The 14508-nt window shown below is 46.7% G+C and overlaps 1 protein-coding gene across 1 annotated transcript in view; it reads left to right on the top strand.

Annotated features, from left to right (window-relative positions):
• The first annotated feature begins 1500 nt into the window (after window positions 1-1500).
• Iqca1 (IQ motif containing with AAA domain 1) overlaps window positions 1501-14508 on the top strand; it is a 111372-nt gene continuing 98364 nt past the window's right edge. The window contains exons 1-4 of the mRNA XM_032899616.1: window positions 1501-1755; window positions 8273-8597; window positions 10602-10721; window positions 12983-13174. Coding sequence (XP_032755507.1) covers window positions 1745-1755; window positions 8273-8597; window positions 10602-10721; window positions 12983-13174 — 648 coding nt within the window. The 5' untranslated portion in view covers window positions 1501-1744. The remainder of the gene's footprint in view (window positions 1756-8272; window positions 8598-10601; window positions 10722-12982; window positions 13175-14508) is intronic.

The raw sequence follows: 14508 nt of genomic DNA, 5'->3' as shown, positions 1-14508 counted from the left end.
ATATATTATATATGTATGTATATATGTATACATATAAGCATGTATAAATGTATATATATGATATATGTACATATGTGTATGCATATATGTATATGTGTATATATACATGTATATGTGTATGTGTATATATGTATATATGTGTATGTATATATGTATATTATATATGTGTATATGTATATATGTATATATACACAGATCCTTATATAGATTTTCATATATATGTTCTTATACATTCTCATATATATATATATATATATATATATATATATATATTAGATCTCTTTATATTGCCCTGTGTTGGGGGCAGGATAAAAAGGCCAAAATAAACATCAGGTTTCTTCCCCAACTGCTCTCCACCTCATTTTTTTTGAGACAGACTCTATCCCTGAGCCTAGAGCCTATAGAACAGACTAGAATAGCTGTAAGTTCACCCCAGGGATCCTCTTGTCTGCACAGACATCAGAGATGTATGTCACAGAACCTGGCTTTTTCCCATGGGTGCTAGGGATCAGAAGTCAGGTCTGCATATTTCTGCCCCAAGAAATTTACCAATCTCCACAGCCCTAGAAGCCCTTCTCCCACCCCCATGCCCAGGAACATCAGCTAACCCTTTTTAGCCACCCACAGGTCTCCATCTTATCCAGCCACAGTCACTATGGCTGACTCAGGCTTCCTCGAGGTCAGGACACTCTGAGTTGCACCTGGCCTTTCTCAGCGTTTCCTAATTCCTTTCTCTGTTGAACGTTTTTAATCAAAGAGCATCCCTGAGACACTTGGTGTGTTGTCTGCCTGGCTGCTTTCCCCACAAGACTTTGGGAACTGGGCCTGGCATAGATCAGGTCTCTGTTGCGGCTTCTAGTTGGGGGTCCATATTGCTACCAGGTTAGGGAGAGGTTTGTTCCACCTTTGTTCCCTCCCACAGTAATGGTGCAAAGGGTCTGTATTCTGGGTCTCTTGCTTTCTGCGTTGGTTCTCTTTGCCCTCCTCTACCCTCTCTCTGCTTTCCCCCACATTTTCCTCTCTCCCAGAATCCTGTCTCTCTCCATTGTCTGGTTCGGGAACTGCAGACTTTTTCTAAAGTTTGCCAGGAAATTTCAACATTAACTAAGGTTGAAGACTAAGAAGCAGGAAAGAAAGCCTCCTTGCGGGTCGCTAACGGCCCACATACACAGAGCACCTCCGCTTTTTGGAGTGCCTGCCTCTGTGCTTGCCAGAGTGCGTGACTTGTGGCACCAACTCTGAATCTGAAAGAAGTCCAAGGCTCTAGGCAGAGCCAGGTGGAGGCGTGGCCAGCAGGACCTGGAGAGCCTGACTTAGCTCCTCCCCATCCGATCCGCCGCAGAACCTGCCCCGCCCCCAGCTCCTCACGTGCTCTTCCTTGCAGTTGCCACGGAAACGGGAAACGCATGCAGGAACTGCGCAGAAGTAGAGTCCCCGTTGCTAGGGCCCCCTGGAGCCGCTCTAGTGGGAGAAGTGGGGTTCCAGAGCCAGAGGCAGCAACCAAAGCGAGGGAACCCCAGTCTGTGCCTGCGCTCCCGGAGGGTGGTGGCAGGGTGACCCACCCTGCCAAGCCTTACCTACCCCTAAGAGACAGGCTGTCCTCCGTCCCTGTCCCTCCCTCCAGAGGAACCCTCAACCTCCGAAAACCTCTGGGGGTGTTCCCCCAACGTTGGCAGTCAGCCAGCCTTTAGAGGCCAAGGAAAAGCTTTCCTGTGGGTGAAGGAAAGACGGAAAGAGGCCAGCCATGTCGAACCTGTAAGTGGTGGTTTACTACTGCGTTAGCCTGGGGTGGTCTGGACAGAATGACTTCTGCCTTTTCCCCTCCTCTACTCTCCCTCCTCTCTCCTCCTTTTTATCGTTTATCAAGGCCAATATTCCTCAGGAATAACTCTCCATGTCTTGGCCAGGAACACTGGACTGTTTCCCTTCTTTCCCAGAGGAGCACCTCCAGGCCTTCATCCCATGTTCTGGGTGACAGGGGTGGCTCTTCTATCAATCATGAAGGGGTTGCTTGTGAGAACCCCAGCCCCTAAATCGAATTCCAAAAAGATCTGGGGGAAAGCATCAATGCTATATTTCCCAGCCCTGTCCTCCAGGATGTTGCCCTGCGTGTCCTGTCCCCGTCCTGTGTACTTAGCTCTGCAGTCACTTCACGTTTGGAGCACGTCCGATGGCTTGGCTGGAGTAAAGTTTCAGGGCCAGTCATGGTCACACCCACCTTATAAAGCTGTAGCTCTGAGTACTGTCTCCATATTGTTGAAGAGACATCTGTCAGCACAGCACAGGACAGCGGCTCACAGCATCAATACACAACAGCTACATACCACAGCTCCAGCCCCAGGAAACCTAAGCCTGGAGGTGAGGTGTGGGGTGTGGGGAGAGCAGACTGAGGCCTGAGGAAGTGGAAGGAAGGCTGTTGAATGTCAGTTCCTTTGCTTCATGGAGATGAAGTAGGAACTTGACAGTGTGGACCCAAGATGGTCCATACGAGATACAGAACAAGTGTAGGTAAGAGGGCAAGCCCGGGTCAGCAGGAAGAAGAGCTAACACAGAGAAGGATCCAAAGCCCCTCCCTCCATGGGAAAATGGTGTCTGGTGGGATAACTGGCTCTGTCCAGTGCTCCTAGGGTGAGTCTACGGCAAGAATGGAAGTCAAATTAGCAGCCTAAGGTCCTTGCTCGTAACTGACCATGGAGTGATAGGTCAGAAAGATCATTCTGGAGACAGGAGAAGGGAGCCGGTGCAGTGAAGGCCTGAGAGTTTCCCACAGTGGAAGTGGATGGGGTGGTTGCCATGAGAGAGGACAGGGGAGTTAGGGAGTTTTGATTGGAAAAACTGTTTACCGGGCTGGAGAGATGGCACAGTGGTTAAGAGCACTGACTGCTCTTCTAGAAGTCCTGAGTTCAATTCCCATCAACCACATCGTGGCTCATAAACATCTGTAATGGGATCTGATGCCCTCTTCTGGTGTGTTGGAAGACAGCGACAGTGTATCAGTGTACTCACATATACAAAATAAACCTAAACAAAACAAAACAAAAGATTACCCAATACTAAAGCCGTTGCAGCCTTGCACCCATGAAGCAGGGTTACTGGTGCCTTGTGAAATGTGTCTCCACGATGCTCTTGTTTAGCTCCTTGCTGTGCCTTATCTCACATCATCATCACGGGCCCCGCATGAGCAGAAGGACCAGACACTGCAAGGATGGTGTGCGAGTTCATGCCACCCCAGGACTATGAGGGAGGCCAACACTCCACAGGCCAGTGTGGCCGAGGCATGGTTGTTAGGTCCCTGGCAGGCCAGAGTGGTGGAGTGTGGCTGTAGATACATGGAAGGAATCAAGGCAGGAAGTCAGTCTCCAAGGAATGGGTCTGTCAGAAAGAGATGGAACCATGTTCAGTGGTGAAGAAATCGGGCCAAGACATGGAATCCACAGGCTCATCTAGCACTCCACATTTCTCTTCAAGCAGAACAGTGCCCGTAGGGTCCTTAAAAGGTGCATGTGAGGAAGAAAGAAGTTTCAGGCCAGAGGGAGGACCTGTGGGGCTCCAGTCAGCAGGAGTGTCTTTGACAGCTATGGCCAGTCTGCCATGAGCATAGACTCCATGGAGGGCACAGACCCTACAGGAGCCTGCCTGGCTGCATCTCCCTGACTGGCTGATCACAACATCCAGTCACCCTGCAACTCTACTCCATTAGGGCATCTGGGGAATCCCATTTTGGAAGCTTGAGTCTCTTGATGCATATGGGTCTTAGTGAGGTGAAGCTGCCCACCCTCCCTGGTGGGAGACAGCCTCCTTACAGTGCTTGCTGTGGGGATAAGCAATTTGAAGTATAAGCTGCTGTGCTTGTTTAAATAAGAATGGCCTCCATAGGCTCATATATCTGAACTGTTTGGGAAGGATTAGGGGGTGTGGCCTTGGAGGAGGTGTATCACTAGGGATGGGCTTTGAGGTTTCAAAAGCTCATACCATTCCCGGTTAGTTCATCTGCTTCCTTCTTACTTCTTCCTTACTCTTGGCTCCTGCTCCTGAACCTGGCTCCCTGTCTTCAGTTATACTCTCTGCCATGACAGTCATGGACCCTAACCCTCTGGAACCATGATCATCAAATTAAATCCTTTTCTAAGTTATTTTGGTCATGGTTTGTTATGGTAATAGATAAATTGCCAAGACAGTTGCCTTTCATCCTTCACTGTTTATTCCATTCCATTAAAAGTGTGCTTACTCTCAGTTCCTGGTTCTTGTTCATATTAAATATATTTATTTGTCCTCAATTTCTGCATTCTAGAATCTTCCTCAGCTAGATCTGTGTAGCCCCCAGTATTCTTTAACACCTTTTATTTGAACTGAGATATAGCTGGGGTTTCTCTCTTTTTCTCTGCCCTTCATTTATGTAGGTGTTGCCTGAGCCTTGCAACCTTTCTGTTTTAATGGATGTCATTTACTGTCATGGTTTCCTTGCATTTGGCAGTTAAGCCATTTACACAGTGCAGTGTTTTGAAAATATATTTTTGTCAACCCTTTCTTCTCTTTTACTCATGTTGTTTGTGTTAGTAATACCTACCATCAGCCACTAAGTTCGTAGGGAGGGAGATGTCCTGTAGTAGTCAGAGCTCTGATCTCCTGGCAGTCCCGTTCTGTTCTGTGAGGAGCTACCAAGCAGGGCCGTCTTTCTCTAGTGGTTGTTGAGTTTGGGGAAGCACATACACTGCAGATGTTGAGTTTGGGGAAGCACAGTGCTTGCATACACTGCAGATGCCACACTCAGCTGCCTACCTCAGTGGGATGGGAGGCAGGAAGAGCGACGATCTGAGACTCACACAGTCTTTGCTTCTCATGGTAGCCTTGTGTCTGTGCCTGGTTACTGCCTGTGTTTGCTTTCTTCCTGACAAACAGGAAGTATAAAGCTTAGCGGGCAGACAATGAGCTCTGGGACCAGAACCCAAGACATGGCATCTGCCCTCGAATCTGTGACTTGAGGAATAGCTTCTGAATGCTTTGGTTTCCTTGTATATAAGCCAGAGCAATCATTTACATGCCATTTCTATCACCGCTATCACACCACCATCATTGCAGTATTACTACTATCATGACCACCATCACCATCATTGGCCACCATCACCAGCATAATGATTACCATCACCAGCATCGTGACCATGACCACCATCAACCACCATCACCATCAACCAGCATCATGACCATCCCCACAATCAACCACCATCAACCACCATCACCACCATCAACCACCATCATAATCATCAGCACCAATCATGACCATAACCACCACCAACCACCATCGTCACCATCAGCATGATGATCATTACTATCACCATCATCATCACCATTATATCATTATAACCATAGCTTTGAAAACCTTCTCACATCTAGAGACACATCTAACATTGGGCCAGGAAGATGGAAGCCACACTGGCCATCAGGGCATCAGTCAATGGCCACTGCAGTTTATTGGCACAGGGGGTTGTAGAGCAACAATTCTGAGGACCAGTTTGGGTTGGGGTGAAAACCTGGGAGTAGAGCTTACTGCTGCTACTAGGATGCCATCAAAACCAAGTGGTTCAATATGAATATTCACACACACACACACACACACACACACACACACACACACACACACACACACACACACACTGCATACACAGAGCTCCTAAGTTGTTTCTCCTGACAGTAAAGAACTTGAAAGACTGTGAACTCTTGAGGACGAACAGCACCTGAACATCTGGCAAGAACCATGAGGAAAACTGAAGAGGGAGAGAGATGGATGTGAGGGAGTCAGGGAGCTGAACCAAAGCCAGAGCTCCCCTGAAAGAGGGGAAGGCCTAGTGCTTTTGAAGAGACTGAAAAGTAGTTTTGATTGTAGGGCTCTATCAATCTATGTGACTCCCAGCTCCCTCCCTTAGACACTCTAGGAAAGAGGAGGCCAGGAGACTCCGTGTCCAGCAGAAAATGACACATGTAAGCAGGGAGCTGGAAACCAGGTACTAGGATACCTGGGAGTTGTCCAGGCTAGAGCTACACAGGAGTCAAAGGCTCAAGACTCTGGCTTCTCAATAAGGGGACAGGGCCACCACCCTCTCCAGAGAAGCCTCTGCCCAGACACCCGTGGCATTCAGCTATTTTCAGCCTTAATTCTTAAGTGTATATATTATTAAAAAGCAAAATATTGGATGGGGGGAATCTCTGAACAGGCATGTTGAGCAAATCTAATGACAAAACTATCGAGAGACAGAAAGGGGACGGGATGGTGCCCCCATAGCCCCTTTGGTGAATGATGTCCCCCAGCCTTCAGCTGCCCCCTTCCTCAGGAGGGGCATGAAACAGTCAGCATTTCACACACTCATACAATGAGCTTCTGATTGTATAGACAACTCCCAGTAAAGTGAGGCAAAAGGACCCAACAGGCAGGCACAGACACCATCAGACCCTTGCTCCTCAAACGCTGTTATGGTCCTGAGGGCAGCAACTGATGTCTTCAGCTATGACTCATTCACACGTTCTCACTGCCGTGTGACACAGTCACTTTGGTGACTACACTGCAGTTACTTGCCTCTCATCAGTGGGCCGTCCCTAGACTTTTGCCATTTTTTATATTTAAATTTTTATGTGTGTTAGTATTTTGACATCACATCCATATCTCTATCTTTATCGCTATCTCTAATCTATATGTACCATTTCCATGCAGTGCCTACTGAGGGCAGAAGCGGGCATCGGATCTCCTGGAACAGGAGTTACAGATGGCTGTGAGCCGCCATTTGGGTGCTGAAACTGAATTCTCTGCAAGGGCAACTAATGCTCTTAACCACTGAGCCATCGGCTCAGTTTTTTGCTTTTTATATTTTTATTGTTTACTATTAAGCTGAAGAGATAGTTCAGCCAGTAAAGTGTTTGCCTCACAAGCATACAGACCCAATTTGGTTTATTTTTTTTTAAAGAGCCGAGTATGATGATGTCACACTCTTATAATCTCAGCACGTAGGCGGCACAAAAAGGGGGATCCCTGGGACTTAGTGGTCACCCAGTCTAGCCTACCAGGTGAATTCTAAGGCCAGTGAGAACTTGTCTCAAGAAGTAAGTTGTTTGTGTCCTGAGAAATGACACTGGAGGTTGACCTGTTACCTCACACACATGCACACACACCAAGAATCTAAAGGACTAGGTATAGTCATATGGCGGGGGTTGCTACACCCCCTTTGCCTCCAAATATCTGCAGGATTCTCTACACCCACTTTAGCCCATATAGCTCTTGAGTAAAAGATACGAGACCTGGTATTTTTATTAACAAGCTGTTAGCACTCTGCTGAGCAGACTCTGAAGTATTCTAACTCAATTAGGCAGTTAATGCCCAGATAAATGTTCCATTGCTTTCCATTTGAGTCTTGTTCTGGTGTGTTCTGCTCCGTGTGTGTCCTGTGGAGAGTCCTCCTGGTGTCTCCACATGACCACTCCGCACCTTTCCTCTCTTTCTGCTGTTTTCTCTCTACCTGGGATCCAATGTCCCACCTCTGTTGTCCTCTCCTGCCCGGTCAGAGACCGATCAGCTCTTTATTAATCAATCAGGGATTATTGAAAACAACTTTTACATATCGTTGAGACCAGAGATGCTTGACCATGCCATTGTCCAAACTGTAACCAGAAGTCTGAGCACAAAAATCACTATCTAAATATACAGTACACATGACCAACCCCCAACAGCTAGGGATATAGTTCAGTGGTAGAACACCTAACATGCCCAAAGCACTGAATTCTTACCTTAGCACAGGAAAAAAATTATATTACTACAATCAAACTTGATACAGAGTCACAAGTTTCTCTGGGATATAGCTTTATCCACAGAGTCTGCACACGGCTAACGTTACAATGTAGCGCGGAATTGCTTTCCAAAATGGTAGTTCCAGTGTACACTTCCCATAATATATACAACATATACACTTAAATAGGTTAGTTGCTCTGTATATAGATTATTTTATTATTTAAATTAGTATAGTAACACTGATTCCACAGACAGGCTGAAGAGCAGTGATATTCATGAAGATGCTTTTGAAACTGTTTACTAATCGTAGCAATGGTTTTTCAAAACAAAACCCAAAAACACACAAGCATTTCAAAACACCATAAGCTGTCCAGAGAGCCTTCCAGCCGCTTACCATGTCCTGAGCTCACCCCTGCCCTGTGTGTTCTGTCAGTGGTGCCAAATGTGCCCAGTGGAAAGAGTTTATCCGTGAGGTTGTCTAAACTCTGTGTCTTCCCTCAGAATGTACAATAACATGTGGCACCAGACCCAAGAAGCCCTCAATTCTCTGCTTGACAAAGAGTCTCAGAAGATGATCGAACCACAAAAAAACAAGGTCCTAGTCTTTCAGATGCTAGCCACCTTCTACATAAAGTATGTTCAGATCTTCAGGAATATGGAGAACGTCTATGACCAGATAGTCCATCCACAGAAACGCATGCTGATCCGAAAGATCCTGGATGGAGTGATGGGTCGCATCCTGGAACTGAAGAACGAGATGGTGGAGCTGGAAATGACAGAGTTCCATTATTTTGATGATATCCTACAGGACATGAAGCTGTCTCCTGTGAGTGTTCTGTTACTGTTTTCCTCACTAGATTTTTGTTGTAAATAAGATATATAGGACTGTGTCCCATTGTCTGCAGACTTCTTAGCCAGGTTCAAACGTGACAACCATGTTAAGTTAAAAGCCCGAATGTTCTCTTCGCTCAAACCCAACCATCATGAGGCAAGCATCATGAGGCAAGTGCTGGTTGCTTCCTTGTCTATGCTGACCAGTTTGTGCACAGCTGTTTGACCCTGAGGTCCTGTCATCCCAGAATTGCCACACTGTCAAGATGGTTGAAATGGAAGAGACTGGCCCTCTCAAATACTCCATAGCCTAAACTTGCCCATTTTCTCTGGTTCATGGCCCCAACTCTCTAGATCCACAATGCTCTTCTGATTTCTGTCATTCTCCCATCACTGGATGGTAACCTTGGATGACTCAGTCCTCGATCCCAGCTGGATGAATCTCTTTCTATGCTTCGGGTCAGTACTGACCCAGTAGGTTCACAGCTGTGGCCTTTGCTCCTTGGCTATGGCAGAAGGAAGCCCCCTCCTTATTGCCCAAGGAGCCTCTCTCTGCCACCTGGTGGCTGGGGCACCTCCTGAGGTCACTCAAACCCTGCCACAGAGCCTTTTCCTCCTTGCTGACAGAAATCTGCCTGCCATGTCTCTAATATCCTGGCTAGCTGTGCTCCCAGAGGCCACTGAACACCTCATTTCTTCCAGCTGTGGGCCCTATGAGCTCACTTTTGGTTTTGAAAGGATGTTTCCCTGAAGTAAAGTCAAAAAGGCAAAAGTCTTTTTACATGGAGCTTAATGCCTCTTCACTTTTAAAATGTTTTGACTTTTGCAAAGGTCACTTCTCTTTCTGGAGAAGACTCTTCTTGTACTGTTATCTGATGACATCAGAATAGACTAAAGAGAGAAATTAGAATGAGTCCAAACATCCCAGAATTTGCGTGTGCATTTCATACATTCATAAAAACATAAGTTAAACACCCAGATTGAGTCAGGTGTGCTTGGCTTGCCCGTGCAAAAGCATGAAGAACAGTGCGGACCGAACGTGAAATAGATGTTTATTGAATCATATTCCTAAATTTAATTAGTAAGGTGACATCAAGCTCTAAATCCAATTTCAAGGCTGTTAAATGGTTACAGACTAAAGAGTCTGGGGGCTCACATGCTGGGACCCCACCTTTTCCCATGCTATTCCCAATGCCCTGAGCTTCAAGTGCTTACTGTCCTTATAACTAGGAAATGCTGTGACTGTGAGAAACCAACTGTGCACAGGGAGGAGAGGGGAGACAGGACCAGACATCACCAGGAAGTCTGTGTTGTAGGGTAGCATCAGTTCCTAGCCTTGGAACTGATAGGCGGACAAGCCATAGGATGTTTTTGACACACAGGGGCCAGAACACTGGGCCAGCAGTAGCATCTAGGTTCTGTTAATAGTGTCATGGCAGAAAAGCAAGCCTTGGGAATGTGTCTGCCTTTGGGAAAAACCAGCCATCCAGCATCCTCCACACTTGACCACTGTGGCCACTCCCTCACAAAGTGCACACTCCTCGTTGTTTCCCTGGCCAGCCCCCAGCTCTCCACATGGTAGGACTCATGTCCTCATCACAGAGACTGAGGGACCTGGGAAGTTGTGCCAGGCAGGCAGGTCCTCCCTCAGAGAGTCTGAAGCAGGAAATTGATGTGGCTGTCTCTGATCTGACCTGGTCCCCAAGCTGGCAGTTTTTGGAGTCTTAGTCAACTGGAAACTCTAAAGAGCAGAGGGAGGAGAGTTGCAGCCAGAAGGAAATCAAGGGAGGAGGAGCAAGCCATCTTCATCCCACTCCTGCCCTTGGTCCTGTGAGTTCCTCAGGATGCTTCCAGATGTCACTAACTGGCCTTAAACTCAGATCTTCCCAATGAACCCTCTCTCTCTGACCCTAAACCATTGATTTGCTCATCCCACCATGGATAGATTCAAGTCCTGGGATCCTAACGAATGGCCTTCCATTTTTCCTCTCTTCTTCAGCAACAGTTGGATGTCCCAATACCCAGGTATTTTCTGAAGGAGAGGCTGGAGGTCATAAAAGGGAGAGAGAAGACCCTCGCTCGGATCTTGGACGAATGTGGATTGAACCTCCCTGACGTGGTTTGTATTGTTTTAAGAAGCGCTTGTTGTCATTTCATAAACTCCTCTTCTGTGCCCTAACTATGTAAGAAATGCTTACTCTCTTTTCAAGTTGAGGAAGGCGCCTCCCTTCCCCGCTTGCTATATGAGGTCTAGACAGGATTGCATAACGTTTGAGCGGTTGTTAGTGATTCGGTATGGTTCACTTTTCAAGAAATAAAGAACAAATACCAATGCTTCAGAAGGATGAGTCAGTGACCAGCTGGGTTTCCTTCCTCACCTCTAACTCACCTGGCAAAGTCAGAAACTAAATCCACCAAGTTCAGAATTCACAAGCTCACAACTTAACCTGCATTCTCAGTTGCCCTCAGCTCCATCCTGGCCTGAATTCTGAGTGACATTTGGATTTCCTGGTTATCCCTTGAGAAAGGAAGTCCTTAAGAAAGGCCTGGGGGACAGCTCAGCACATAGAGTTTGCTACCCACACAGGAGGACCTGAGGTCAAGCCCCCAGATCCCAAGTAAAGCTGAATGTAGCAGCCAGTGTGCTTCTACCCATGCAGGGCTCTCCCCGCCACACTCCCCTATGGTTTCTCCCTTGCTTTCAGGACAACAGTAGCCTCACCCTGGTCCTGTTTAGGTCTCCATGGGCCTCTAAGGACTCTTACTCGTGTAACTCTGCACTCCTGAAAACGCCACACACCACTCACCCAGCCCTGTGGCTACACAACCCATCCAGGACCACACAGTCTGCAGCGTGATCCTCATTTTCTGTTTTAATGCCATTCATCACGGTTGGATATTTGTGTGCGTGCACATGCATGTGTGCACTCCCCCAAACATTCTCCACCCTGCATTTTGATGCAAGGTCTCCCACCAGACCCAGGCCCCACCATGTGGCCACTGAGTGTCAGGGATCCTCTTGGTTACACCCTGCACTGGAGTTCCAGACACACATTGTCACACCCAGCTCTTTCTGGTCCAGTGCTGGAGATCTGAACTTAGTTCCTCAACCCCGGGAGTAACTGAGTCACCTCCCTAGCCCCTGCCTTTCCACATATAGAAGTAAATAGTTCTGAATGGCTTAATATCTTAGTCACTAGGTAGTCTTCGACTAGCTTCAGCCTTTTCCTTGAAGTACATCTAAATTTCTTCTCAAAGGCTTGGTGTCCATTGACTTTTCTCCCATTAATCAAAATGATGGAATTTTCAGCATTAATCCATATGTATGATTGACAGATTGACATTTCGGGTCATCTCAGGTCTAACTTACTATGGAGTTAAACTACTGGGGTGACAATTAGTGTTGTGTCTGGTCTGTGATAGCTAACTTTGGTTATCAACTTATCATGACAGAAAGAGGGATCCTCGGTTGAGAAATTGCCTCCATCACATTGGTCTGTGGACATGTCAATGAATTTTTTCTTTCTTTTTAAAAGTTTTTTGGGGGTGGTGGTGGTTTGGTTTGATTTTTTGAGAATTTTGTACATGATGCCTGTGTTTACCCCACTTTGCACAAACTCTTCTGTTGACCCTGCCCCCTTCCAAATTCATGGTCCCTTCTTTAATTACTATTGCATGTATATGCATTATATAATATGTAATGACATAGTATATATAAAATATAGTATATATAAAATATAGTGTATATATAGTAATTATAGTATATTACATAATGTATCCTATATGTTCATGCATGTATATACAATCTCAGTTCGCTTAACATTGCTCATGTGTACATGCGTAACAGGATTACTACTTGGGATTGGGCATCTTATGTGGGAATTTTCCCTGGAAGAAGCTGATTCTCTCTTAGTAGTATGGAGCGTTTGCTTGATTGCTAGCTGGTGTAGGAGAGCCCAGCCCAATGGGGGTTGTTCCATCCCTCAGCGGAAGGACTAGGCTGTACAGAAAGGTAGTAACGATGGATGAGTCTGGGAACAAGCCGGTCAGCAGTGAACCTTTGTGGTGTTTGCTTCAAGTTCCTGTCTTGAACACCCGCCTTGGTTTCCCTTGATGCTGAGCTGTGACTTATAAAGTGGAAGAATAAAGAAGACCTTACTCTTCAGGTTGCTTCTGAACATGGTGTTCATCACCACAACCGGAAGGCAAACTCGGGACGTTATCTTTAAGTCAGGGTCCGCAGTCTAGTTGTCGTGGTGCAGCAGGCAGTTGGCAGCAAGCACCCCTACTTGCTGAGTCATCTCATGGGTTCAGTTCACGTGTATGTATGACCAGCATTGACTTGTCTGCTTTTCTTTTGGTTGTGTCCCATGCACACAGAAATACGCCGTAAAGAGCATAGCTTTGGAAGAGGCTGTTAAAATGATCCAGATAGCCGAGCGGGCAAGGCAGGGCCGCCTCAGGGCCATGTTCATGAAGCAGATCTTCCTCCAGGAGTGCAGAGCCAGGGAGATGAAGCTGCTGGGACACAAACTCTCAGACACCACCTTGGCGGCGCTCCAGATTCAGAAAGTAAGGACCCGGGGATGGGGCTTCTGGATGGACGAGGGGAGGGCAGGCGACATGTTCCAGCCTTGGGGCTGAGCTCTGAAATTCAAAACCCCAAGCCCTACCTAAAGGAAAGCTGGGTTAAGTTAGTGAACCCCACGAAGATTTATTGGCTTAGCCTGGAGAAACATCGTCCTGTTTTTATTTTGTTTATTGTAAACTAGGAAGTTTAAGATGCAGAACACTGTGTTCAAAGACTTCCAAAAGGGCACCAGTAATTGTTGGAAAGAATGTTGCTAGAATCTAGCAAGGATGTAAATCCAGAATGAGGCTTAAAAAAAAAAACCACATCCACACAGACAGTTACAGAAAGGAGAGGGCAGAAGCAGCTCCTCTGGGCTTGAAGACAAGCTCTCCACTTAGCACATTCCAGCCGCCATGCATGACTAAGGGCTAGAACCTCGGAATTCTTTCTCGAGGGGCCCTTGGGGACTGGTTTTCCTTCTCAGATGGTGTTACTAAAGTATACCCTGTCTTTTTCCTAATGGAGGGCAAGGTTTCTTGTGGAGAGTGTAGACTACATCCATGTGGCACAAATAAGAACTAAATTTGAAAGAGAGCAAGTATAGGGCCATTCCACAGAGCCTGGAGGGCAGGGCACTGCCCCAGCTGTGCATGGGTAGATGGGGAGAAGGCAGTGGGAAGGACAGACGGATCCCTTTCTTTGCTGTCTCATAACCTTAAGCTAAGCTTTGGTTGTAGAGGTTTTGGAAGCTCCTGGACTGTACCCCCCACATTACTGTGGAAGGTTTTGGTTGTAAAACTGTGAAGTACTGTCCTCAGGTCTAGCCTCACTCTTCTGATTTCTAGAAGTTTCTCTTAAAGACTCCCAAGTAAGATTCAAAGACAACTATGAGTCATTTCTATAATTGTTCTCCTTTAAAACTGCCGAGTGTGGAGGCTACAGAGATGGCTCAGTGGTTAAGAGCACTGGTTGCTCTTCCAGAGGACCTGGGTTCAATTCCTAGTACCTACATGGCAGCTTGCAACCATGTATGGCTTCAGTTCCCTGGGATCTGATGCTTTCCTCTTGCCTCTGTGGCACCATGCATTGCGTACGCATACATGCAGGCAAAACATTCATACACATAACATTTTAAAATAAAAATTTAAGAAACTTGCTACCTCATCCAGCTTTATCTGAGGCTTTGGGCCTAGTCTTATCGGATACCATGTTCAGTTGATATCACTGGGAGGCCTGCTCTTTCCTGAAGGGAAATGAAGGAGGAGTGGATCTGGGGAGGAAGGGGGTCAGGGGAGAGGGGACTAGGAGGAGGGGAGGGAGAGCAGGATGCAGT

This window comes from Rattus rattus, chromosome 4 (genome assembly GCF_011064425.1).
Source record: "Rattus rattus isolate New Zealand chromosome 4, Rrattus_CSIRO_v1, whole genome shotgun sequence".
Classification (NCBI taxonomy): Eukaryota; Metazoa; Chordata; class Mammalia; order Rodentia; family Muridae; genus Rattus; species Rattus rattus.
The sequence above is the reverse complement of the archived record's forward strand: the minus strand, read 5'-3'. Positions and strand labels throughout refer to the sequence as shown.